The sequence below is a fragment of the Juglans microcarpa x Juglans regia genome, chromosome 8D, assembly GCF_004785595.1.
Source record: "Juglans microcarpa x Juglans regia isolate MS1-56 chromosome 8D, Jm3101_v1.0, whole genome shotgun sequence".
NCBI lineage: Eukaryota > Viridiplantae > Streptophyta > Magnoliopsida > Fagales > Juglandaceae > Juglans > Juglans microcarpa x Juglans regia.
The window spans coordinates 9,914,973-9,940,975 of record NC_054608.1 but is presented as its reverse complement, the minus strand read 5'-3'; the positions used below and the strand labels follow the sequence as shown (position 1 = coordinate 9,940,975).

Here is a 26,003-nt window from a genome sequence, read left to right as displayed (position 1 = left end):
CCTTTCAAAGAAATAAATTTAGACGATTGAAAGACGTGTTGTGAACTTGTCTCGATTATCTAGTAATTACATTTTTTACTCTAAATCATTTAAATTATGTGATGATTTCATAGGAAATATTTAACTTTGTTCATTCTTCATGCAGCACTTAAGTCTTAACAATGCACAAAATATATTAGATTTGACAATCCACCATCGGGCTAATTCAAGGTCATTTCAATGTTTTGCATAGAAAATGTTAATTAGTTATTATATTTTTTATGGGTTAGTTTATGAATTAAGTGCTAATATTTTTTTTCGAATATGATTTAATTAGAAATTTTAGGATCCAGAAAACTTTTCCCATATTCATGTATATGATATGACTCATACTGATACCAACTACTAGTGGATTGATCCAAAAAAATATTTCATTATTAATTACTTCATTTTTTTTTTATCTTACTCATTATGGTCGAAAGTTTTGTTAGAGAAAATTATTAAGTTACAGTTTGCTTATGAAGAATCATTGTTCAGTGACATTGAGGTATTTACCCAGGTCCTCGGGACCAAGTATGGTTATGTGAGAGGACTAAGAAGTTCTTTCAAGTATTTGGGTTCAACTTCTATGGCCTCAAGTTTTGGAGTGAAGAATCCTGTAAAAAATTTGGACGTTGCACATTAAGAAATTTAATAGTTGAAGGCAAGAAAATAAGAGTTGGAGGATCAACAGTCTCAACAGTCAAAGTTGGAAATGCATTTGTGAAAGCACCAAAAGGAGCAAGAAGAAAGAATACATCTTGAAGTGCAAGAAGAAATTCAAATAAAGCTAATGGTGTAGATGGAATGCATAGTGTCACTATTGTAACATCGCGGCGCTCAAAAGAATAAAAAGAAATGATACATAATCTTTTTATTTTCTTCCCTAAACTTTGAAAATAATTTTAATTATTGCCTATATATTATGAAACAATTTGGAGACAATTTTGAATATACAATATCATTATGTATTTCTTAATTCGTATAAAAATTATGTTCGAATGTAAACTTAAAACTTCATTCAAACATAAATAAATTAAAACGTGTGCTGAAAAATGTTTAAACATATCAACGTTCAAACAAACATGACAACGTTCAAAGATGTGGCACACAATGTGCAAACGTAGGTTTGTACATCCGAATATTGCTAACTTAACATTCAAGCAAAATTTAAACTGATGTTTGTAGCTTTCTAACATTACTTAACTAAGGTTCAAATAATTATTTACTTACTGTTCACACTAATATAATCGAACTTGCCAACATTACGTTCGAACGTGTATCTGCCACAATATTTAATTATAACGTTCGAGCACTTTATTCGTAGATTCAAGTTTTATTTCAGTGATGTAAACGAACCGTCACAATTTGGGTATCATGTTCAAACGATAAACCAAACATCATAAATAAAACCGTAAAATAAATATCTTTTGTGATAGTTAAACTATAAACTAACACAACATCTATTTAGTGACTCGATTCTTGTGTTGGTTAGGCAACGATTTTTTTTTTTTTTTTTTTTTTTTGTCATGAAAGGAATTATCGATTTTCTTTTTTTTTTTTTGTGAAACGATTTTACCCGTCACAAAAGAAATAGTATGTTTAAGAGTGATCACAAGAAAAAAACTCAACTAACTATGCCTAATCTAGAAACAAACTCAAAATGCTTGGCCCAACCCATTGTTACATCATAAGCCCATTTGATTAGACCCATTACATAGGGCGCTAGAACTTGAGAGCATGAATGTACACTTTGTTGCCGTCGTGGACATCTTATGCGAATAATTTTATCAATAGCGATCTAAGGCTTGCGTCCAAGGATGAGGAGGCCAGCCTTCGCAGAGAGAATTGGGCTGGGTTCCTAATTAGGGCTTAGAAACAATGCATATTCATGTGTCTAAAACAGTGCATTTAGGAATTGCAAAATAGATGGCTTCCAATAATCTCTTATAAATAAATTAAAGTGGTATAGTAGAAAAATCATATATGATTTTAAATTAACATAATCATTTATATTGAAGGGAGAATACACTTAGCGGGATTTATATTAGAAGAATTATATATACAAGTCTTAGATATACAAGTCTTGTGTAGGTATTTTATAAAAAAAGTGGATCTCATCGTGAAAAAGTGTAAAAAATTCTTTTTTTTTTTTTTTTTTTTTGTGAAATCCATTTTTTTACAAAGGATTTGCGAAAGACTTATAGATTTTTATAATATCTATACAAAAAGAGTTGCTGGAATTTATCCTTCTTGTTACAAGCAATTCCCCCATCTCCTCACACAATTATGGTGGTTAGAAGCAAGTCATTCTTGGTTAAAAAATGCACAATTCAATAGTCAAGAGTAACTACGTACAACTAATTATAATTAAGGAACAAGTCTCTTTCAAAGCAATCACCACATGAATCCACTTAAATATTAGAATAATTTTCCAAAATTCATCACTTAATTCTAATGACAGCTAGCTATATATACATATATATATATATATATATTACAAAAAAAAAAAAAAAAAAAAAACACCAATTCTTTGGAGCCTTTGGCTTTTGTACTTGGACTTTTCTTCCTGTCGATTCCACCTTCATTTTCATTATCTCCGCCTTCACATCGAGATTGACATATTATTTCTTTAATTTTTAACAAAGGTATATATTCGAGGTTATTTATTATATATATATATAATAATATTATATATAATTGTAGAGTATGCAAGCGTCGCGTAATTTGTTTTTAAAAAAATAAGGTCTATTATTAAAAAATTAATTTTTTATATGAGTTTCGTATTTATTCATTTTTCTCAAAGAAATTACGCGACGTTTATACATTCCACGATTATAAATATCATTTCTCATATATATATATAATAATTTTTGCTACACATAAGTTGGTGTATTAACACATCACTTATAATGATACACCATTTATAATGAGATCCATTATAAGTTTAAAAAATAAAAATATCAATAATTTTTTAACATAACTGATGTAGAATACTTCTACATTAACAATATTCTATAGTAGAGTGCTACAGTCATAAAAAGATTATACAAAAGTAATCTCATAAATAGATATTATTTTATGTGATCCGTCAGATCTGTTTTAAAATAAAAGTAACTTTACAATTTGATAAACCACATCAAGTCACATTAGTTTGTAAGATTATTTTTATATAATCACTTTATATTTAGAGTATTTCTCTATTCTACATGTATAAAAAACAAAACTTACAGATAGATTTTGTCCTTAATCTAAAGTTCAAATCCTATATATTGGATTGAATTGGGAAAAAAGGAAAAAAAGTCATAACACGTGGGGTACTTGTTGAAAAAAAAGGTAATAAAACAAAACAATATATTATATATATATATATATATATATACACATACATACATACTAGTAAGGCCGTTACGTGCAAGGTAGCGGCCGGTTGAAGGAAAAAAAAAAAAAAGTTCTTCTAGAAGGTAAGATCTTTTCACAAAAATAGATTCTAGCAGAAAACATCATCTCATAACAACATTCAACATGTAAAAAATAAAAAAATAAAAGTGTCAAAAAAGCTATTCGAAGGTAGATTCTGAACAACAGTATATAAAGGGGGAGATGACGTTGAATCTTTTATGCTGTTGTTGTTAGAATTTCTGCACCAAGGTGTATGATCCATTCTTTTTTGAAGTCTGCATCGTAATGGTTTGCAAATATAGAAAATGTTCCTATATGAAATAAATTTAGAATTTTAGAAAATCTTGGACAAAAAATAATGTTACCTCAAATATTTATTTTAAATCTAGTGGCTAATTTTTAAATTGAGCCAAGTGTTTGAAAATCTTTCAAATATTTTAAAAGTCTAAAATTATTTTAAATGGAGTATTTTTTGTGTTAATGAACCAAACCAATTTTTCAAGTAAGTCTCTTTAAATTTTAGAACCCAAAAATAATATAGTTTTAAAATTTTATTTTATTTAAATGATTTTATTTCTTTAGAAATATTATTTAATATTTATCGTTTTATTTTATGTTAAAAACTCTACTTAGATGATTTTATTTCTCCTAAGAATTATTTATTAAAATTTATCATTTTATTTGATGATAAAGAATATTATTTTTGGATCAAGAATAAAAAAATTTTGTTTTAAAATTTAGTGTATTTCCCTTATATATTTTTTTCTATTTTTTCCTCTCTTATTTCTCCATGTATTATCTTCATCCTTAGATTAAAAATGGAGAATACCTTAGAGCCGGTCGGGCTTATAAATGCTTAAAAACAGCCCGCCAACCCTGTGATGCCATGTATGAGGCACACCCATTCACCTGTGTGACCGAGATGTATATGATGAAAAGTATGCATACAATACTCTCTCGTCTCCCCCCGTGCCCCCTTCTCTTCTGTGTCTTCCCCCCCCCCCCCTCTCTCTTATGTGTGACCTAACCCAAAAAAAAAAAAAAAGAAAAAGAAATCAAAGCCCCTCTCAGCCCACCTCCTTTCTGTGACGGCCGATAGCCTCTCATCTCCTCCAGTACACCTCCTACGCCAAGCCCTTTGCCTGTCGCGACAAGGCCTTCGAGACTGCATACAGCAGCTACACCTGTCCCAAGCCTCAACCCGCGCCCCCTCCACCCGGTGAGGGAGATTTCAGAGGATGTGAGTATGGGGCCCGAAGTCGAAGCTCAACCCGAGATTGCAGGTGGGTTTGAGATGGTTTTCACTGTGATTTTGAATGGATTATGGTTTGATTGTGGATTGATTTTGGTTTGATTGTGGATTTTGGTTTGATTGTGGGTTTTGGTTTGATTGGGTTTTGATGGAGAGGAGATGGAGATGCTTGTGTTGGCGTCGGCGTTAGACTGAGATGCTTGTGTCGACGTCGGCGTCAGACTGAGATGCTTGTGTCGACGTCGGCGTTGGACTGAGGGCAGAGAGACCAGTGAGGAAGAGAAGGCAGAGGATGGTGTTGAGGAAGAGAAGGCTAGCATATACGAGGAGATTGTCTATGGTGGGGTGTATTTCTCTTAGAGTGTTTTATCCTACATGGCTTGAGATGAATGGAGTGCTGTTTTTGTGGGAAAACCAGCCCGACCAATGGGAAGCAGTTCTCTTAAAAATGGGACATGTGTAGCTAGGATCAGATTGTCCAAAACCCTAATTCTCATTCTTTCTTTTCCTTCTCCTTCTCTTCTTGTGCCGTCCTTCTCCTCTCCCCCCTGCCCCCTGCTCGGCGTCTTCCTTTCTCTCACTCCAACGACCTCCACCGTCGTCAATAGCTCCATCTCAAACTGCCATCTCCGCTATGCCTCTCTCTCTCTCTCTCTCTCTCTCTCTCTCTCTCTCTCTCTCTCTCTCTCCCTCTCCCTTCCGATCCCTCTCGTCCCTTCTGCATCTCACCCAGTTGGCTTCTGTCTTTTCTCTCTCAGTAGCTCTAGCGACGCCGTGCACCACCTCCAGCCATCGCGACCAGCAGTGGTGTGACCTTGGGCTACGGATGGTTGAGGGAGTAGGTGTGTTTGTTCTACGTCCGACAGGGGCACTTACTTGGCCTACCATTGGTTGAGGGAGTAGGGGCATTTGGTTGCGTGAGTAGCAGTGGCGTGACCTTGGGCTACGATTGGTTGAGGGAGTAGGGGTGTTTGGTCTAGATGGTGCTCGATTTGGTCATCGTTGATGAAACTGGTTGAGGGAGGTGGAGCTGAGGCGTGACCTTGGACTACGATTGCTGGACTTTACGTTGAAGAAGCTCTTGGTGCAGGTGACTGTGGTTGAACCCAGCAAGACCATGTTGCCACCATCGTTTCCTTGTTTGTCCAACCCCCAACTACAAGCCACACCGCCTCACGCCATTAAGCTCTTCTCTTTGCGTGACGATGGTTGAGTGAGGCGAGTTCGACAGCAGACCTTGGACTGAGATGAGGAGAGCTATGACGGGGCAGGTAATCGGTGAGAGCGAGAAAAGATAAAGCAGAAATAGGGACAAAATTGGCATTTGTTGACAAAATGAGGGACATATGTGAAAAACAAGAAAAAATTTACACAACCTCTTACTATTTACACAACTTCCACACACTACATTTTTTTAATTTTTAATTTTTTCTTTTATCAAATATTTAATATATGAATAATGAATAGAAGAATTGAATTAGTGAAAAAAGAATAAATTCAAAAAAAAAAAAGTTAAAAAAATATTAAAAAATATTAAAATTTTAAAAAAATGTGGTGTGTGAAGATTAAAAAATTGTGTAGGATTGCTCGAAAAACAAATAGTGGATGAAAAGTTATTGTTCATAATATTAGTCATGGGAAAACCGTAATAGGATAGTGATACTTTTACTATCCTAATATATCATATTACTACCCATCTACCATTTAAGTATATTTTATTTTATTTTTTTATTTTTTAAAATATTTTTTTAACATCCTTAATCATTAAGAAAAAATTTAAATAAATATAATTTTATTAATAGTCACTTCTTTAATTATTAAGTAAAATAAAAAATTAAAAAAAAATCAAATATAAAAAAAAATAGTAGATAGGTATTAGTAAAGTAGTAATCTAATCATTATTCAATAACAACCAGCCATACAGAAGCATAAATGGAATAAAAGTGTTAAACAAAAAATATTATTTATTTCTGTTCATATACCGGTTTATACCGGCTTTTAATATATGAGAGAAATATAAAAGAGATATAATTTTGAAGTCAAATTTAGGTCGTTGTCGTTTACATATAGTATTGAATCTGGCAGTTTCAACGATTGCTAATCGGCGATTTATCCTTTACTTTTCTTAGCAAACAATGATTTTGTCTCAATAATAAAGTTCTTTGAGACCACGCGTATTGTCCCAAAAACAATTATTTTTCTTTTCTTTTTAGTAAAATATTAAAATATCATGGTAAAAGCAAAAGGTCTTCTATATAAGTTAAGAGATTTTTTTTGGGATTGCAGTAAGAGTCTTAAAAAGTACTTAAATAAGTTTAAAAATATTTTAATAAAAAATTAGATTGTTTAGATATTACATATCAAAACACTTTTAATCTCAAGTAAGCTAAAAGTACGTTTTTTTTCCTCAAAAGAGTTTTTTTAGATAATGTCGAACGTCATTTAAATTTTAAAAAAATGTCAATGGATAAAAATATCTACAACTTTCAAACTTTTAGGTATATGATCATAATTTTTAAAAATTTAAATGATCGTCTTTTTTACTTTAGAAATCTTTTTTTTTAATTTGTTTCCAAACAAATGTAACATGATTGAAAGAACTTTAAAGATATGATTACCAAATATTAAATAACTTTTTAATAGTAGAATTTATTACTTAAGTTATAAGCTACAAGTCCTAAAACTATAAGTTATATTTCTCACTGCAATCTCAAACATGCACTTAATCATTTTGTCTAAAATTCACTATTTAAAATAAGAGTGTTGAATTAAAAAAAAACCTATAATATTTATTGAATATTTAATCGTAAAAAAATTCACATATTTATCTTTTATTTTACAACAAATAATGTGTTTATAGTAATGTTATATATAATTATAATTTTACTTACAAGACTCATTTTATTAGTTTTTTTTTTAAATTTAAATTTTGAATTTCAAATTTCAATATTTTTAACATATCAATAACTGACATGTGAAAAAATAAATTTTTACAAGTTTTTTTTAAATACATTTAACATTTTTCATGTGTTTATATATAATTTATAAATAACAAAACTCAATATTTTTTAAATACTAATCAATGTGATAGACTTTTTGAGTCAAATAAGGTGATGCATTGTCAATAAATAAATAAATTCGTAAATATTTTTTTTGGGTTAATTTATTTACAAGAATAGAGCAACGAGGTGATAGTTTTCCAACTATGCTTTGTCAATCTTGACTTCGTGTCTAATTCAGAACCATACAGACAGACCACATGCTCGTATAATGATGTCTTTTACTCGTCTCTAGACAGCTTGATTCACACCCCCACCCCCCATAAACGCATGTTGGGTGTGGAGTCGGGACAAGCAGCTGTTTAATAACGACTGTCCACCATTCCTTTCCTTCCCCTTGGCTCTGGGTCACGTCTCGACAGCGTAGGTAATTCTGGGTGTCGTGTTTCTGACTTCGATTTCTCCAACCATGTCCAGAGTTTTTCAAGGTCTAGAAATCTCGAAATGTCTTAGCTCTTTAGGCCTTGTTTGTTTTTGAAAAACATCTCATCTCATTATTATAATTTTCTCAAATTTTCACAAAAAATAAAATAAAAAATTTAACTTTTTCAAATCTCAAAACAAAAATAATATTAAAAAATATATTCTAATATTATTTTATTCAACTTTTTAACTTTAATCTCATTTCATCTCATCTCATCTCATTCCATCTTTAAAAACAAACGGGACTTAAGGCTGTAGAGTTTTTCTTTCCTCTAAGGTCCAAGTGTTTGACCCAAACAATTCAAATTTATATATAGAAAAAGAGAGAGTAAACGAAGCAAGAAAGCACCAGGGTGTTTCCCATTTGGCTCACCAAGATATGGGGGTTCTTTTACTTTTTGCATGACGGGTTTTACAATTTTTCCTTAGCTCCCAAATGCCTTTTTTTCACAAATCCTCTCCTTCTTCTTTGCAATCTTCGTCTCGCTCTGTTTCTGCTGATGGTGAATTCGTTAACACTCGGAGACAAACAGAATCCTTTACTCAGAGGCGGCTCACGCGGCAGAGGAAGCTCCGTCACGTAAGTGACCGAGACCTTGGCTGGCAGCCGGGTGAAGGGTCTTGTTCATCGCCGTCGGAGTCGCCCGGTTCGGCACGGAAGTCGTGGTCGCCGGGTGACTCTGAGCACTGGTCGTGCTCGGCCGTGCCGCAACGGTTACCGCTTCCTGAATTTCCTTCGAGTTGGAGACCGGAGTCAACGGTGAATTCGGGGCAGGCTCACCTCGGATCGCCGAATGAAGGACCGAGCTCTTCGTTGGGAAGGTAAAAGCGTGTTCTTCTTTTTCTATTTTTTTAAAAAGCTTATTCTTCTTTCCCTTCATTTCTGTTTAGACTCCTTGGATTTCCATGTATTCCCATTGTTATTAGTTTTATTGTTTCCCTATTCTTTGGTAATATGGAGTTGTTTGTTTTTCTTTGTTTTATTTATATAATTTAGCTGCTTTTTTTTTGGTGTTTAATCTGAGAATGCAAAATTGGCATAAAATATAGTGTTAAGGCTTATTCATAGGAATCTTGTTGCATTAGTTGATGTTGCTGTCAGTTTGCGTTTTACTGTTATATAATCTTATCAGAATGTTTGAGTTACTGGATAGTGGCAGGTTTAAGGTTTTTAAAAACATGCTCTATGTATACGCATGTGTGTTTATATCATCCTGTTCATCAGTTTTAGTGATTTTGCTCCATGAACTTCAGGAAAAACACAGATAATGTTGCCACAACTTCAATGAAATCTTCAAGCAATAATCATAGGAGACTCTCCCAGGATGTACACGTTGAACTCAATAATTACAACTTGAGGCTAAATATTCCTGCCAGGAGCTCTCTGACAAGTGAATTATCAAGTTCTGCAGTTAGCCTACATAGAGCAAGCACTGATTTTTTTCCTTCTTGTTCTACCACAAGTTCAGCCAAGTCCTCAAACAATTGTTGTAGGGGATTGCTTCAAGAATTAAATGATGAAGGTTTTAATTGCAACTTCCGGCTGAAAAATCCTGCCAGGAGCGCTCCCACTAGTGTTTTATCAAGTCCTACTAGAAGCCCACGAAGATTGAATTCTGGGGATCTCTTTCCTTCTTCTGTGGCTTTTCAAGAATTTCAGGATACCCTTGTTGCATGTACTTCAAAAGAGTCACCAGCTAGAGCCATGCATAGTCCTGATCAGTCCCCTTTGCGTGGCCCAACAGTCCAAAGTCCCCAGCCCACACCGAAAAGTCCAAACAGATCTTTATTTCCTTCGCTTCATAAATTGATGTCAGAGAGTCACATGGAGGGGCTCGAGATCAGTGCCCACCCTTTGCCCCTCCCACCAGGAGCAATATTACCATCACAACCATCTTTGCAACCACAATCAACTAGCATAAATCACTTCACGGAACAACTGTTCACATCATCTTTTAAAGGTCAATGGCAAAAGGGAAAACTCATTGGACGTGGTACATTTGGAAGCGTATTCCTTGCAACCAACCGGTATGTGAGCTTGAAATTATGATGGTGAAGCTTCTGAATTGTGGTGGTTGTTTCCAACTTCTTCAGTTAACATTGCCCTGTTTATATATTACAGGGAATCTGGAGCTTCATGTGCAATGAAGGAAGTTGATCTCATTCCTGATGATCCTAAATCTGCTGAATGTGTAAAGCAGTTGGAGCAGGTACTTGTTAGAGTCTTCCCCCTCCTGCCAAGTCTTTAGAGTTTTTATTCTATTTGGGGCATAGTTGCTGTCAGTGGAAGATGCAGACTTGAGCAAGAAGGTATAATGGAAAAATAGATACATGTAGTCAACTCTGCTACTTGATGAAGGTTCATCAACCAAATACAGCCAGATGGAGTCAATCAAGTGGAGTTGCTATAATAAATCATGGGAAGGGAAAGATACATTGGTTCCTACTAAATGAAAGAGATCTAAGCCTGCAGCCTGCATAATGGCCCTAATGCTAGACTCCAATCAATTAATGGCATTCCCCGAAACTACTTATACACCTGTTGTGTCTCCTCTCTTCAATGCTGGGGACCTAAGACCACTTATCTTTCTATAAAGATCCCACGTGATAAATCACAGTGAACAGCATAGTTGTTTGTGGTGTTCAGTTCACGCTTTTTTATGTTTTCTATTCAGTGCATGGAAAAAGTGCTTGTCTTAATAATTGGAAATTTTGGTTCTAGCTTTGTAGATGTTCCAATTGTCTATCAAAATTTTCTTATGCTGTTCTCTATCATATTTGTTGAATCAGGAAATAAAAGTTCTCCGTCAACTAAAGCACCCAAACATAGTGCAGTATTATGGCAGCGAGATAGTGAGTATTTCATTGGTTCTTTTCATTTATATAGTTCAAATTAATTGTTTGTGATTCTTCATGGGCTTGACTAATTAAGGTAACAATGTTTATGAGCAGATTGATGATCACTTTTACATATATTTGGAGTATGTTCATCCTGGATCAATTAGTAAATATGTACATGAGCATTGTGGAGCTATTACTGAATCTGTAGTTCGCAATTTCACTCGCCATATCCTCTCCGGGTTGGCTTACTTGCATAGCACAAAGACTATCCACAGGTAATTATCACGTTTGATAAGAAGAAACATGAACTGGCATTGTAGATTTACCTCCCTGTTGACCATTGTAGATTTACTTTCACAAAATGCCTTTCGATAGAAGATGGAAAAACTCAAATTTGTGAAAATAGACCCGTGATTCACTGTCATTCTTTGAAAAAATATAAGGATCACAAATGGGCCTTGTTAGAAAGGTCTTCGGAATGTTTCTTTTTTAATTCTTTTTTATAGATTTATAGACTTGTTTTCAGTTTATGGCTACACAGCAGTTAGTAAAGCACATTGTTGGAGAAGTTTGGTTGCTAATTTTTAACTGAAGTTTGATAACTTGGATGGTTGTGCTCTGCAGGGATATCAAAGGTGCAAATTTGCTTGTCGATGCATCTGGTGTCGTTAAGCTTGCAGATTTTGGGCTAGCTAAACATGTGAGTTTGAATTTCTCCCAACATCTTACAATGTGGTAGTAATTATAAAAGCAAAATTAAATTTAGTCCCATAGGTTGTAGCACATTGAATCTCCTTTAAGTTTAGCTTGTAGAATCTCCTTTAAAGTTTAGTTTGTGGAATCTCCTTAAAGTTTAATTTGTGGAATCTCCTTAAAGTTTAGTTTGTAGCACTTCCTCCCTCACCATCATTTTCAATGGGTAAAAATCAAACATATATGCTACTCATTGCATCCTAACTAGTTAGAAAATGCTGAACATAAGTTATTACACCTTTCCTCATTTTTCCTTATTTAAAAATGCTACTTATAAAAAAATACTTATTTAAAAATGTTGTCACCAATATGTAGTTTTTATGTTTTGATCAAGAGGAGAGAATCAATATGAGTATATATGATGTAGTGTGGGTGAAGGTATAGAAAAAAACCATTATGTGGTATACTGAGATTAGTTATTGTAACACCACGTTCCCTAGCATTATGAATAAAGTCATTTTTAGAAATCTCGGGGAACTTGTGTTTTACTAATCTTGACTTAAAAGTTTTTCTTCCTAACAAAACGCCAGATACAAAAGATTTCACCAGTAAATAAAGCCAATCTCTAATCATGAACTTAGCATGTCATAAATTGCCTAGGCCTCTGTCTCATCTCCTTGGGCCTTGTCCCATCCTGTAGTTCTATCATCATAAAGATCTCGCCTGAGGTGGTTATGTTATGAGCAAGGTGCTGGAGTGGAAGGGTTGCAACCTGCGAAGGGCTTATGGCAGTGGGCAAGGTGTTCGTGGATGAGGGTGCTTCTGTGTGTTGAAGACAGAAAAGGAAGGTGTTAGTTGTTAGTTGTATTTGAAGAACAGATCTGGAACGATGTCGTATTGTATAGGATTAGTTACTGGTTTCGTTAGTAGAACGTTGTCGTTTAGCACTTTTCCTTCTTATTAATTGTAATGCAATCGTTTCTTACTTACTAAAAGTGTAAGGGACGTTGTTAAACACTGTCCTTTCATATGAATACTCAGCATAAATCAAGATGGTTGGAGGGAAAAGCTCACAACCGAAAAGTATATTCAGCAACTCGATTCTTCTTCTCTCTTCTACCATTCTCTCTTCTTCTCATATTCTTGGAGAGTGACTCTCTCAAAGTAGTCAATTTGGGTCCATTACAGTTGGTATCAGCCATGGCAGAAGGAACGCGTTCGTATGCTCAAATAGTTGATTCAATGAATCACTTGCGGTAGCAATAGGCACGACAACAAAAACAAATCGAAGATGCGATTTGTTTATTGTTGAAGCAGCAAGAGGCGGCACGATTAGAAAGGGAAACACGATAAAAAGTTTCAGGAGGTTTTACAACAAATCTCAAAGATTTCTTGTCAAGATTTTGAGGATCCTAGTAATAGACGTCGAGATAATCACGATCAACAAACGCTGCACATAAATGAAGATGTGGAGGATGACATGGGGGAACTACACCACAGAGAACTAGTGAACAGAGGTTTTGTAAGAGGAATTAAACTAGATTTTCCTAGGTTTCGTGGTGGTAATCCATCACCATGGATTTATCATGCAAATCAGTACTTTCTGTATCACCAGGTCTCTCCTGGCCAACGTTTTTTCATTGCTTCTTTCCACATGGATGATGAAGCTTTGGCCTGGTTTTAGGATGCCAGTGAGGCAGGACCCTTTCATTCTTGGGAGGACTTCATCAAGGCGGTTCAGATCCGTTTTGGATCTACTCCATACGATGATCCTATGGAGTCACTTACTCGACTCAAGCAGGTTAGTACAGTTAATGATTACAAAGCTGAATTTGAGATTTTTTCCAATCGTATTAAAGGCTTGTCTGAGAAAAACAAATTGAGCTATTTTTTGAGTGGCCTACGTGATTAGATTAGATTACCTGTTAGGATGCTGAATCCTTCATCTTTGAATGATGCTTTTGGCTTAGCCAAAATTCAAGAACAATATGTGGTGAGTATAAGGAAACCTTGGAGAAATTCACTTACTGCTTCGAGTAAGTTTAGTCCAGAGTTGAGTCTATTAAGGTCTGGACAAACTCTTTCAATTTTAGGAGCACCGAGAGTTTCACTTTTAGCCAGGCTTCCTTATCATAAGGTTTCCTAAGTCTCAAATGGTGGAAAGGCGTAAAAAAGGCCTTTGTTATTTCTGTGATGATAAATGGCAACCAGGTCATAAATGTGCAAGGCCAAAGCTATTCTTACTAGAATGTATGGAATTTGGTGAGTCAAGTGGTGAAGAAAATACTAATGTTATTGGTGAGGTGGTTGTTGAACCTGTGGAAGTTGAAGCTGAGATGGCTTCTATTTCATTACAGTCTATGGTAGGTGGAGGTGGACCTAAGACCATGAGACTTATTGCTTCTATTGACAAGAAGAAGTTGGTAATTTTTATTGACACTGGCAGTACACATAATTTTGTGGACACTGTGGTTGCTGCTCGATGTAAATTGCATGTGCAACTTGGCCAGGCTATTAGTGTTAAAGTGGCTAATGGTTAGGTTATTGATAGTACTGGGAAATGTGTGGCTGTGCCTTTGTTGATTCAGGGCATACTTTTCACAGTTGATTTTTTTACACTTCCTTTGGGAGGATGCGATGCAGTTCTTGGCATTCAATGGTTATCTACATTGAGTCCTATTCTTTGGGACTTTGTCAATATGAGTATGCAGTTTCAGTGTGATGGCCAGAAGCTTTCCTTAAAAGGTTTGACAATATCTCAGTCAAATCTTATTGATGATGATGAGTCCTTTGAGACTTTTGGTTGTGGAAGTAAGGGAATTTTTCTACGGATAGTTTTGCTTGTAGCTCCATTGAACCTTCATCATTGCAGGATGAACAAGTGCAGCACCTTTTGCAGTAGTATAAGGAAGTTTTTAATGAACCTACTAGATTGCCACCCAATAGGTCTCATGACCACAAGATTAATTTGAAAAAGGATACTTCTGCTATCAGTGTTAGGCCTTACAGATATCCATTTTATCAGAAAACAGAAATTGAAAAAATTGTGAAGGAGCTCTTGAATTCTGGGGTTATTAGGTCAAGTCAGTCACCTTTCTCCTCTCCTGTTTTGCTAGTCAGGAAGTCTGATGGCACATGGAGAATGTGCATCGATTATAGGGCCTTAAATGAAGCCACTAATAAGGACAAATACCCCATTCCTGTTGTGGATGAGCTCTTGGATGAACTTTTAGGTTCTACCATTTTTTCTAAATTGGATCTTAGGGCAGGTTATCATCAGATACGTATGAGGGATGAGGATATTCATAAGACTGCATTCAGAACTCATGAAGGGCATTATGAATTTCTTGTAATGCCCTTTGGTCTCACTAATACCCCTTCAACATTTCAAGGTCTCATGAATGAAGTTTTTAGGCCATTCCTTAGACAGTTTGTCATTGTTTTCTTTGATGACATACTAGTTTATAGCAGGGACATGTCATCTCATTTGGATCATCTCTCTACTGTTTTGCAAACTTTACAGCACCATCAACTTTATGCTAAACAGTCGAAGTGTAAATTTGCATGTCAAGAAATAGAATATTTGGGGCATTTGATTTCAAAGGAAGGAGTGAGGGCAGACCCTAAAAAGTTGGAGTCTATGGTTACTTGGCTAATACCTAAAAACCTAAAGTCATTAAGGGGTTTTTTAGGCTTGATAGGTTACTATAGAAAATTCATTAGGGGCTATGGTCAGATTGCTGCCCCTTTGACTTCTTTGCTAAAAAAAGATGCTTTTGTTTGGACAGATTTGGCTACTAAGTCTTTTAATGAGTTGAAAGTTGCTGTCACTAGCCCTTTTGTTCTTGCATTGCCTGACTTCACCAAAGCATTTGTCATTGAATGTGATGCTTGTGCAACTAGTATAGGAGCAGTTTTGATGCAAGACCAAAGGCCCTTGGCCTTTTTCAGTCAAGCTTTGAAAGGAAAAAATTTAACTCTTTCCACTTATGAAAAAGAGTTTCTAGCCTTAGTGCTAGTTGTTAAGAAGTGGAGGCCCTATCTTTTAGGAGGTGCTTTTGTGATCAAAACTGATCACCATAGCCTTAAATATTTGCTTGAGTAGAAGATTGGCACTGTTGCTCAGCAAAGATGGCTTTCTAAGCTCCTTGGTTATGAGTTTACTATTGAGCATAAGCAAAGTGTGGAGAACAAGGTGGCTGATGCCTTGTTTCGTAGAGATCTAGTTGATGAGCTGGGAGAGTTCGCAGCCTTATCATTTCCTACACCAACATGGCTCTCAGAGTTGAAAGCAGCTTATGATGCAGATTAGGATGTGTACAAACTAATTACTGCATTGCAGTTTGATCCTACTTCTAATTCTTCATTCAAGCTAAGACATGGCATTTTGTTTAAGAAAGACAGAATTTATGTGCCTGACTCTCTCCCATTGAAGCAACAGATTTTGAATTACTTGCACTCTAGTCCTGCTGCTGGTCATTCTGGTTTTCACAAATGTTTGCACAAAGCTAGAGTGGATTTTTATTGGCCTGGTCTCAAGCATGATGTCAAACAATTTATTTGTGAATGTGCAACTTGCCAAAGAAATAAGATCCAAAATCTCCTTCCAGTTGGGTTTTTACAGCCCTTACCTATTCCTGAGCAAAGATGGACTGACCTCTCAATGGATTTTGTTGAGGGTTTGCCCATTTCTAAGGGGTATTCTGTTATTATGGTTGTGGTGGACAGATTGTCATAATATGCTTATTTTATGTCCTTGAAACATCCATTCACAGCTGCTCAGGTGGCTTTACTATTATTCAACAATGTTTTTAAACTGCATGGTTTACCTAAAACTATTGTTTCTGATCGTGGTTCAACATTTACCAGTTCATTTTGGAAGGAACTTTTCAGATTGCAAGTGGTTAATATTTCTTACTCTTCAGCCTATCACCCTCAAAGTGATGGCCAAACAAAAGCTGTCAACAAGTGCCTTGAACATTTTCTGAGGTCTTTTTCTGGTGATAAACCAAAGTTATGGGCAGATTGGCTTTCTTTGTCTGAGTGGTGGTATAATTCCACCTTTCATACTTCCACAAAGATGACTCCCTTTGAAGCTGTTTATGGGACTCCTCCAATTAGGCTTCAAGCCTACATTCCTGGTTTAACTGCAAATCAGTCTGTGGACCAATTGTTGCAGACTCGAGAGCAAATTTTGGCAACACTTAAGTCCAATTTATCTCTTGCTCAAGATAGAATGAAGTATTATTATGACAAGCGCAGGACTGACAAAGAATTCTCAGTGGGAGATTGGGTTTATCTTAAACTTTAACCCTATAGGTAACAATCTGTGGCAGTTAGGAGGAATCTTAAGCTTTCACCTCGCTATTTTGGGCCATTTCAGATTACTCACAGAATTGGCAAAGTGGCATATCGATAATGTTTGCCCTCAGATTCTCTCTTGCATCTTGTTTTTCATGTTTCTGTGTTGAAAAAAATTGGAGACCAGCTCACACCTTTCTCTTCCCTACTTCCAGTTGACTTGCAAGGTGAGTTAAGGCCTCAACTTGAGAAAATTTTGGAGCGCAGGAGTGTTAAGAGGGACAACAAAGCTGTGGTAGAAGTCCTCATCCAATGGGAAGGTGCTCGAGTGGAAGACTCCACATGGGAACCTTATTGAAAGCTTCAATTTCCCCACCTTGTGGGCAAGGTGCTTTAAAGGGGGAGGGTGTGTTATGAGCAAGGTGCTGGAGTGGAAGGGTTGCAGCCTGCGTAGGGCTTATGGTAGTGGACAAGGTGTTCGTGGATGAGGGTGCTTCTGTGTGTTGAAGACAGAAAAGGAAGGTGTTAGTTGTTAGTTGTATTTGAAGAACAGATCTGGAACGATGTCGTATTGTATAGGATTAGTTTCTGGTTTCGTTAGTAGAACGTTGTCGTTTAGCACTTTTCCTTCTTATTAATTGTAACACAGTCGTTTCTTACTTACTAAAAGTGTAAGAGACGTTGTTAAACACTGTCGTTTCATATGAATACTCGGTATAAATAAAGATGGTTGGAGGGAAAAGCTCACAACCGAAAAGTATGTTCAGCAACTCAATTCTTCTTCTCTCTTCTTCTTATATTCTTGGAGATTGACTCTCTCGAAGTAGTCAGTTTGGGTCCTGTTAAAACATAAAAACATACAAAAATGAGTCGAAGACTCAGGCCTCGTTTTGTTACACGATGAGATAAGATAAAAGTTGAAAGTTGAATAAAATATTGTTAGAATATATTTTTTTAATATTATTTTTGTTTTGGGATTCAAAAAAGTTGAATTGTTTATTATATTTTGTGTAACAATTTGGAAAAATTATAATGATTATATGAGATGAGATGAGATGGTTTAATTTGTGTAACCAAACCAGGCCTCAGTAATAGTACATCATACTGTAATTTAACTTAGCTTAATATCAGGCTTAACTTTGAAAACTTTCATGCATTGTCATACATACACACATCATATAGATCATTCATTAGTAACATAGGTGAAATTAAACATAATCATGGCAATATATGTAACATGGATGCATGAATGACCGACTCCATGCATTTCATATCGTCATGCATGACTTATTCGTCTTGCCTTTCGCTTACTTAGTGGCCATCATAACATCCGTGCATCGGTCCAATTGTCATTGACTGCAGAAATCGTAGCATAACGTATGGTGAACCATGCTTAGGTCCGTGGCACTGCATAATCATAACATAACATATGGTGGTACTCGCTTAAGTTTGTGTCACCACATACATCATGGCATAGCATATGGTGAAACACGCTTAGGTCTATGTCACTGCATACATCATAGCATATGATGGACCACGCTTAGGTCCATGGCTTGCACATCCACCCATAACATCAGGCCATTCTTAAAGCTTACTTATCATTCACATGATTTCTTACTTATCTTATCATATCATGATACATGTGGCATGTTGAGTTCGTGAACTTTCATGACATGTCATACCCATATGCATGGCATAGCACTTAACATGGCATATAGACGTGAGCATTACATAGCATAACTTACATGAGCATCACGTGACATGGCTTAACATGAGCATTGTATGATACAACATAACTTGGCATTACATAGCATATCATAGCATCCATTCAATCAAACAGTCAATCAACATGACATACATAATTTCATTCACAAACATAGTGTCGTAGTTCGTCGAGGGTTCATAAAAAGGGTCCAACCTGGAATTGGCTGTACATAAGTAAACATCTTCTTTTTTTTTTTTTTTTTTTTTTTTTTTTTTTTTTTTTTCATGCATAACAAAATAATTACAGCACACATAAAGGTTATGATCATGCTACTTACCTTGTAGCGTTGCTTCCAAAATCTCACTTCGCAATTTGTTACCTATACGAAGTACTAAACATTACTAAAATCTTCTACGAAACGTGTCGTAATATTCTACTTATTTAAACTCATGCTATGGAGAATAATTTAATAAATATCTTGTTATATGCTAAAATTTCTAAATACTAACGGTGGTTGGACTGGAAGTCACGTGCAACAACGACGGAAGAGCACTGAGAGAGAGAGAAACTATCGATTGGTGTTGTTGAACCGAGATAACTGCGGAATAGAGGGAAAACGAGGGAGATCTCGGTGGGGGTTTACTGGAAAATGGAAGTTTGCTGGTAGGGCTGTATATGTTAGATACCCGCTCGATTTGTAAATGACACATACCCGACAAAACTCGACTCAACTCTGCTAAAACTCGTTAAGGCCGGCTCGTTTATGTTCGAGTCGACTCGTTAGTTTGACTCGATTAAAACTCATTTATATATTGATAAATATATACATTCACCTATGTATATATACATATATATGTATTAGCTAATAATATAAGCATACTACTTTTATAATTAAATATATAATATGTAATCTAATTCCTTATGTCTATATAGTGAATATACTTCATAGATCTATTTTATAATTTGTATAATAGTTAGTTGATAAAATTTAATAATTTCATATACTAGTATGTAGGAATCATATATGAAATAGTTATATTCTATCATATTAAGTGTATGTATTAATAATATATGTAGGCATATAATATATTGTTATTTTGAATAAATATCAATTAATTAGATATTTTATAATTTTATAATTCAATAGAAGCTCGTTCTACTTGTTAGTTATATAAATTTAATATTAGATCTTTTATTTTATTTATTTATTTAATTTATTAATTATTAAATCTTATTAAAAAAAAAATTCCACAATTCAAGCTCGAACTTGAGCTCAGCTTGGCTCGACTCGAACTCGTTTGTGGGACGAGCACGAGCTCGAGCTCAAATTGAGTGTTTAGCTTATCGAGTCGAGCTCGAACAAAGAATAAAAAAAATTTCGAACTCGGGCTCGAGCTCGAGTATTTTGAGCCGAGCCGAGCTAAGCAAGCCAAAGATCAGCTCGGCTCGGCTCGATTACATCCCTATCTACTGGAAAGTGACTGGTTGGTGGCTTCTGTGTTGTCGGGTGGCATTCCGACTTCCTCTGTGGTGGTTGATGGTGGCGAGCGTGTTTTCTAGGTGGTTGACGATGAGGTTTTGTGAGTTGGTTTGCTGTGATGAAAGTCGATTTCACATGGAAAGGGTCTCGGATGGTGGAAGAGGACTATAGTGGTTTGTGTTTGATGAGTGCGTTTGCTGCGGGAGTGCGTTTCTTGGTTTGGTTGTGTACAGCACTTTGTCTATGTTTTCTGATGGCTGCATGTGAAACAAAGTGAGGAGAGAGTTGTGATTTTTGGGACTACTGGTAAGGAAGATGTATTTCACGTTGGGGAATCTTGCTGTGAGAACTTCTTCGTTGGTGTGAGGGAGGAATAATGCCGGGGAAAAGTTGTGTATAAAAAGTGAGGATTTTGGTGCCTAACCGACTTAGGCTACTTCCTGATTAAGGAATCACCATGGTGGCGTGAAAGGGGCAGAAAATCTCAGTCAATTAGTCTCACTTCGGAAAGAATAATCATATTAATAATAGTAATAACTGATAATAATAATAATAATAAAATAAATCTAGTCCCCAATTTAGAACCCTCAGTTGACAAATCTGTATTTTGCTTTGGAATATTGGTAGTTGACTTTGTGTTAGTCGATTTGCCCGCACCCCGCACAGGAGGAAACTGATAGAGATTCTACAAGAGGGATAGTGGAGAAAGGCCGATAAGTCTTTCGCAGCCTGCGCAGATCAGACATGTTAGCTTTGCACTTTGAACCCGACCACAAAAAGTTCTGGTTAGACTTTAGGAAATTATGCGCTCAATGATTTGACCACATGGGTAAAATATATTTTTCCCTTATTGTGACTCCCTTAAGGTAGTGAGTACCACATTTGTGTTGTTAACTGCAGTGGTTAGTGGTCCAACAATATTTCCTGGAGACACACACACACCCATAACTTTTTTTGTGCATAACCTGGACCAAACACTTCTGCTTGGTCGGTTCTTTGTAATTTATATTCACTTATTTGGTCAGTCTTTGCCAGGCCAACATTTTTTTTTTTATTTCTTGTTTCTTTCTTTTTGTTCTTTCATACGTGAAACCTTGCCTGTATCCAGCTTGCAGGACAATCTTGTAACCTTTCTTTGAAGGGGAGTCCATACTGGATGGCTCCAGAGGTACTTCACTTTGCATTTGGGTTTTACTCAGCTTCTACCTTCCCTTCTTTTTCTTTGTTTATACAGTCTGATTATGGTTGTGCAGGTCATGCAAGCTGCAATGCAAAACAATGCCAATCCTGATCTTGCTTTTGCTGTTGATATATGGAGTTTGGGATGTACCATCATTGAAATGCTGAATGGAAAACCTCCTTGGAGTGAGTTTACAGGGGTGAGGACATGATTAAACTTATGCTTTATTTGTAATTTTCTTTGTTTTGATCGGCAAACAAAATTTTATTAATCGTAAGAATAGGCATAAGCCCAAGTTTACGGTACATATACAAGAGCATCGCCTGAGCGGGCTAGTTCAGCGATATTCATCATTTTGTATGCTTGTAAATTTGTCTACATTCCACTTTTCTTTTGCTCAGCAGGAAGTCATCCTATCTCTGATTTACAGGGGATCAATTAAAGAATAATGCTTGTGCTGAGAAACTCCTTGTGGTTAATTTTCTGATGCCTAGTTCTTTGTGTCCTGTCTTCAAGGGGGAAATTAGAAAAAGAAAAGAAACCTATGTTTGGCCTGGCCTTGCAACTATTTTTGCTAACTTTTCTTTTTGCGGGCAACATGACCCTAGTTCCACAAGAATGCATTTAAGGATTGAGAAATTCCTCTAGCTTTAATCTGTTCTACTTCATGATGGCACCAAAGGTTACCTTTCTAGGACCCAGTAAACTGAATAAACTGAAGTCTTGTTGCATAGGATACGAAATTTTTATTACTTCTTTATTCTTATTATATATTCTTACCATATGCTAGTGTCTTCAGTTGAGCTTTTTTTTTGGGGGGGGGGGGGGGGGGGGGGGGGGGGGGGGGGGGGGGGGGGGGCGCTATCCCCTCGAAAAAAAGAAAAAGTTGAAATGGCCCCCTAATCTTTCTTTGAGGGTAGTCCATACTGGATGACTAGTGCTTTATGGAATACTATCTTTGGGTTGTTTGCATCAGCTTGTGTTGTGCCTTTTCGTATGGTAGATCTTTTGGAGTGCTGGAAAGGGAAGTGTAGTTGTTCCCAAGGGGGAACCTGTTGGAAGATGGTTCCATCTTGTTTGTTGTGGTGCATTTGGAGAAGAAGAAATGACCAGAGCTTGAGGATTGAAAAATAACAGTGAAGGAACTCAAGGATTTATTTTTAGAATCCCTTTAACGTTATGATGACTTGTTTCAGCTTTGCCGTTTCTTGTTTATAGGATTTTTATGCTTTTCTGATCATTAACAAAGCTTAACTTGCTCATAAAATATATGTTTGACCCACAAAAGCTTTAACAATATTTTAAGGATTCCCAAAAAAATATTAAAATAACCCCTTCGCCCCTAAAACACATAATAGTTTCTCAAAACTTCTAAGAATCCATTTGTCCCTAAGAAAATTTACAAAGTTCACCTTGGTCTCCAAAAGAATTGAAATATAGTCGGTTGAAAACTCCCAGTGTACTTCGTTTCAACTACTCAAGTCAATTGGCAGTTCACACAGGAAGTGGAAATCGGTGTAGTGTGTAGGCCAATTAGAGGGTGTGCTCTTAATGAATTTACTTCTACCACTTTTTGATAAGTACAACCACTTCCATCTTACCAGATGATATTATCTTCTAAATAATATCATTCCAAATGGCGTTGCCTTTAAAGGGATCGCCTAGGCTGAGGCCAAGATAGGTCATGGATATGGTAGAAATCCTACACCATGGGACATCTGCCAAACTAGTGACATTCTAAAGTCTACCACCCAAATGTAATTCTGACTTGGTGAAGTTCACCCTAAACCCAGATACTGCTTCAGAGCATAGGAATAAGCTTGCAAGTAATGGAGATCATTACTGTTGGCCTCACAAAATATTGAAGTACTGTCATCTGCTTACAACAAATGAGACATACCCATAGCATTTTTTGTAAAATCTTCAATTAAGCTGTGTATGTTTTCAACTTTATAGCTGAAGTATCCTAACTCTTTTCAATGTTTCAGCCTCAAGCCATGTTCAAAGTTTTGAATAGATCCCCACCCATTCCAGAAACATTATCCTCAGAGGGAAAGGATTTCCTCCGTCGTTGTTTTCGAAGGAATCCCGCAGAGCGGCCAACGGCTCTTATGCTACTGGAGCATCCTTTCATTCAAAATTTGAATGATCAAAATCTTTCAGTCTGTCTGCAGGCATTTTCTGCAATTGATCTTATAGTAAGTATGAACTATACCACTCCTTGGTTATTAGTCATATTGGCATCCAAATGTAACGAGAGCACCATGTAAAATAAATAAACAAATAGAAAAGGAGAAAAAATACATGAATAGCTTAATTAGATTTTTATATCCGTTTATACTCATCAGAAAAAGATTTTTGTATCCTTTCTTGATTTTTAGGATAAAAGGCGTACTGTAAGAGATGGCACTAAGCGTAAAGATCTGATATCAGTCTCCCCTGATAGACGGATCAAGAATGGGAATCTGCCTTGTAGTTGGTAAAAATACTCCCAGAACTACTCAGATTATGACTTTTGTATTAATAATTTGCTTGTGCTTCGCTACTCAATTTAGCTTCATGCAATGTAAATTGTCGTTGTTGTTTTCTCTTACAGTGGAACCTGTCAGCATTTTAGTTATAAAATTTCCAACTGCACCGAGGTGTTTCATCGTCCGCACTCCATGCTTCAAGTCCAGCCGCGTCTATCTACCATAGACTTCACTCAAAGTTCACATAGTTGCAGCCCTTCTTCAGATCTTTCCAGAAATGCGCCCCTTGGTGCTGTCAACCACCATCCATTTGCACATTTAAGGACTCATGGAAGGGAAATCTCACACCTCTTAAACATGTAGTTGACTTAGATTGATATGGAAACAATGGTTCTCTTGGTGTACAGCCTGGAAGATCGAAGCAATCATCTAGAAAAGCTGCAGGCCGGACCTCTAACATAGTATTTCGAAGTGTTTCGGATTTATCATGTATGAATCTTTGCTGCCTCTTTCAAAGTTACAAGGGGACCAGGAAATCAAGTTGGCCGGCACAGTTGAAGGTTTGTTATCTTAGATTCTTTACTAAAGCTTGGGGCTTGAACTAACAGACGAGCTCGTACTTCCAGATAATGGAAATGATCTCAAACGGATGGAAAACATAGGAAGGAAAAGTTAGGATAATGTTGTCACATTTTTGTATGATAAATGGATTCGGATGATTTTGTAAATGCCATTCAAGAAATTGACTCGAGTAACAATAAATGTTATAGGATTTGTTTCATGAATTATCGATCAATCGCACTTACTCTAGGTTTCGTTTGGATATAAAAATAATTGTATCTCATCTTATCATTACAATTTTTTTAAATTTTCATACAAAATATAATAAATAATTCAACTTTTTTAAATTTTTAAATAATAATAATATTAAAAAAATAATATTTTAATAATATTTTATTCAACTCATTTAAAATTATTTCATCTCATGTCACTATCTAAACTAATCTTTTTTATCTTGAAAAGATGAGGGATTTCTATCAAAACCTCTAAAAAATTTGACTAAGGCTCAGTCTGTATTTACAACTCATTTTAATTTATCTCATCTCAACTCATCTCATCTTATTATTATTCACTATTATTTAGCAATTTTAACTTATAAATCTTACTATTATTTACAATTCATCTTATTATTATTCACAACTCATCTTTAAATTCAAATGATCTCTAATTCTTCTCCATATCGAGCCTTCTGAATCAAAAGATTATGAACATCGATCAATGTCCCCACTTTCCATGCAAGCTTGGAAAAGGAGCATATAGATATGGAGATCGAAGATAAGAGCTGATAAGGTGGAAGCAACCCAATGCATGACAGCACCAAATTTCTGTCAAGCTGGCAAAGCATATACTTGTATCTATCATTTCCATTAACAATGTGTGTTTAATTCCCTTGGATAGCAATTGAAGGAAGGAGAGAAAAGAATAAAGAAAATTAAAAGATACATATAGTCGTTGAAATTATAATATACAGTATTGAAATCATAGGTGGCGGCAGGCGAACCGTCACATCACTTTGTCTTGAAAAACTATGAGTTGTTGTGCACTGTCTTGATCAGTAGGGACATCATCTGAAACATTGGCTTGAAAAACTGCATGTCTTGATCAGCAGGGACGTCATCTTCTCATCATGTGGTGTTTGACCGATCATGTCTAGCTAGTAAAAATTATGTATGAGAAATTCTTCGGGTTCGGAAATAATTCTAAATTTGTGTTTCGAATGATTTTATTTATTTATTTAATAATTAAAAAAATATTTTTTAATGATATTGAAAATTTTTTATTTTTTTTAATATTTATGATGATTAAAAAATATATATAAAGAAAAAAAAAAGTGAAATAAATTGTTCAAAATCTTTATTCGCGACTCATTTTCGATGAACGTAGCAATCCTCACTACGTTTTCCATGTCCCCCAAGGCACCAAAATGAGCATTTACTTCTTCATCATTTCTGGTTTCTTTTTCTCTACTTTTTGAGAGTTCATTAGGCCTCCTGCTTTCTAGTGCTTTTTAGGAATACTGGAAAAATATTTAATTAATGGTTAATTTCTGATCTTCAAGTTCATGTTAAAGTACTTGATCTGTTGGGGATCACCTATGCAATCTTGGGAACTATATAT

At 35.6% G+C, this 26,003-nt stretch overlaps 1 protein-coding gene across 1 annotated transcript; it reads left to right on the top strand.

Moving 5' to 3' along the window:
• The first annotated feature begins 8,406 nt into the window (after nt 1-8,406).
• LOC121242746 (mitogen-activated protein kinase kinase kinase 5-like) lies at nt 8,407-24,606 on the top strand. The gene is made up of 11 exons (XM_041140692.1): nt 8,407-8,976; nt 9,409-10,182; nt 10,277-10,364; nt 10,945-11,007; nt 11,107-11,270; nt 11,620-11,695; nt 21,283-21,342; nt 21,428-21,553; nt 23,343-23,552; nt 23,736-23,833; nt 23,951-24,606. The coding sequence occupies exons 1-11, from the start codon at nt 8,591-8,593 to the stop codon at nt 24,186-24,188; spliced, it is 2,283 nt and encodes a 760-aa protein (XP_040996626.1). The 5' UTR covers nt 8,407-8,590; the 3' UTR covers nt 24,189-24,606.
• The last annotated feature ends 1,397 nt before the right edge of the window (nt 24,607-26,003 follow it).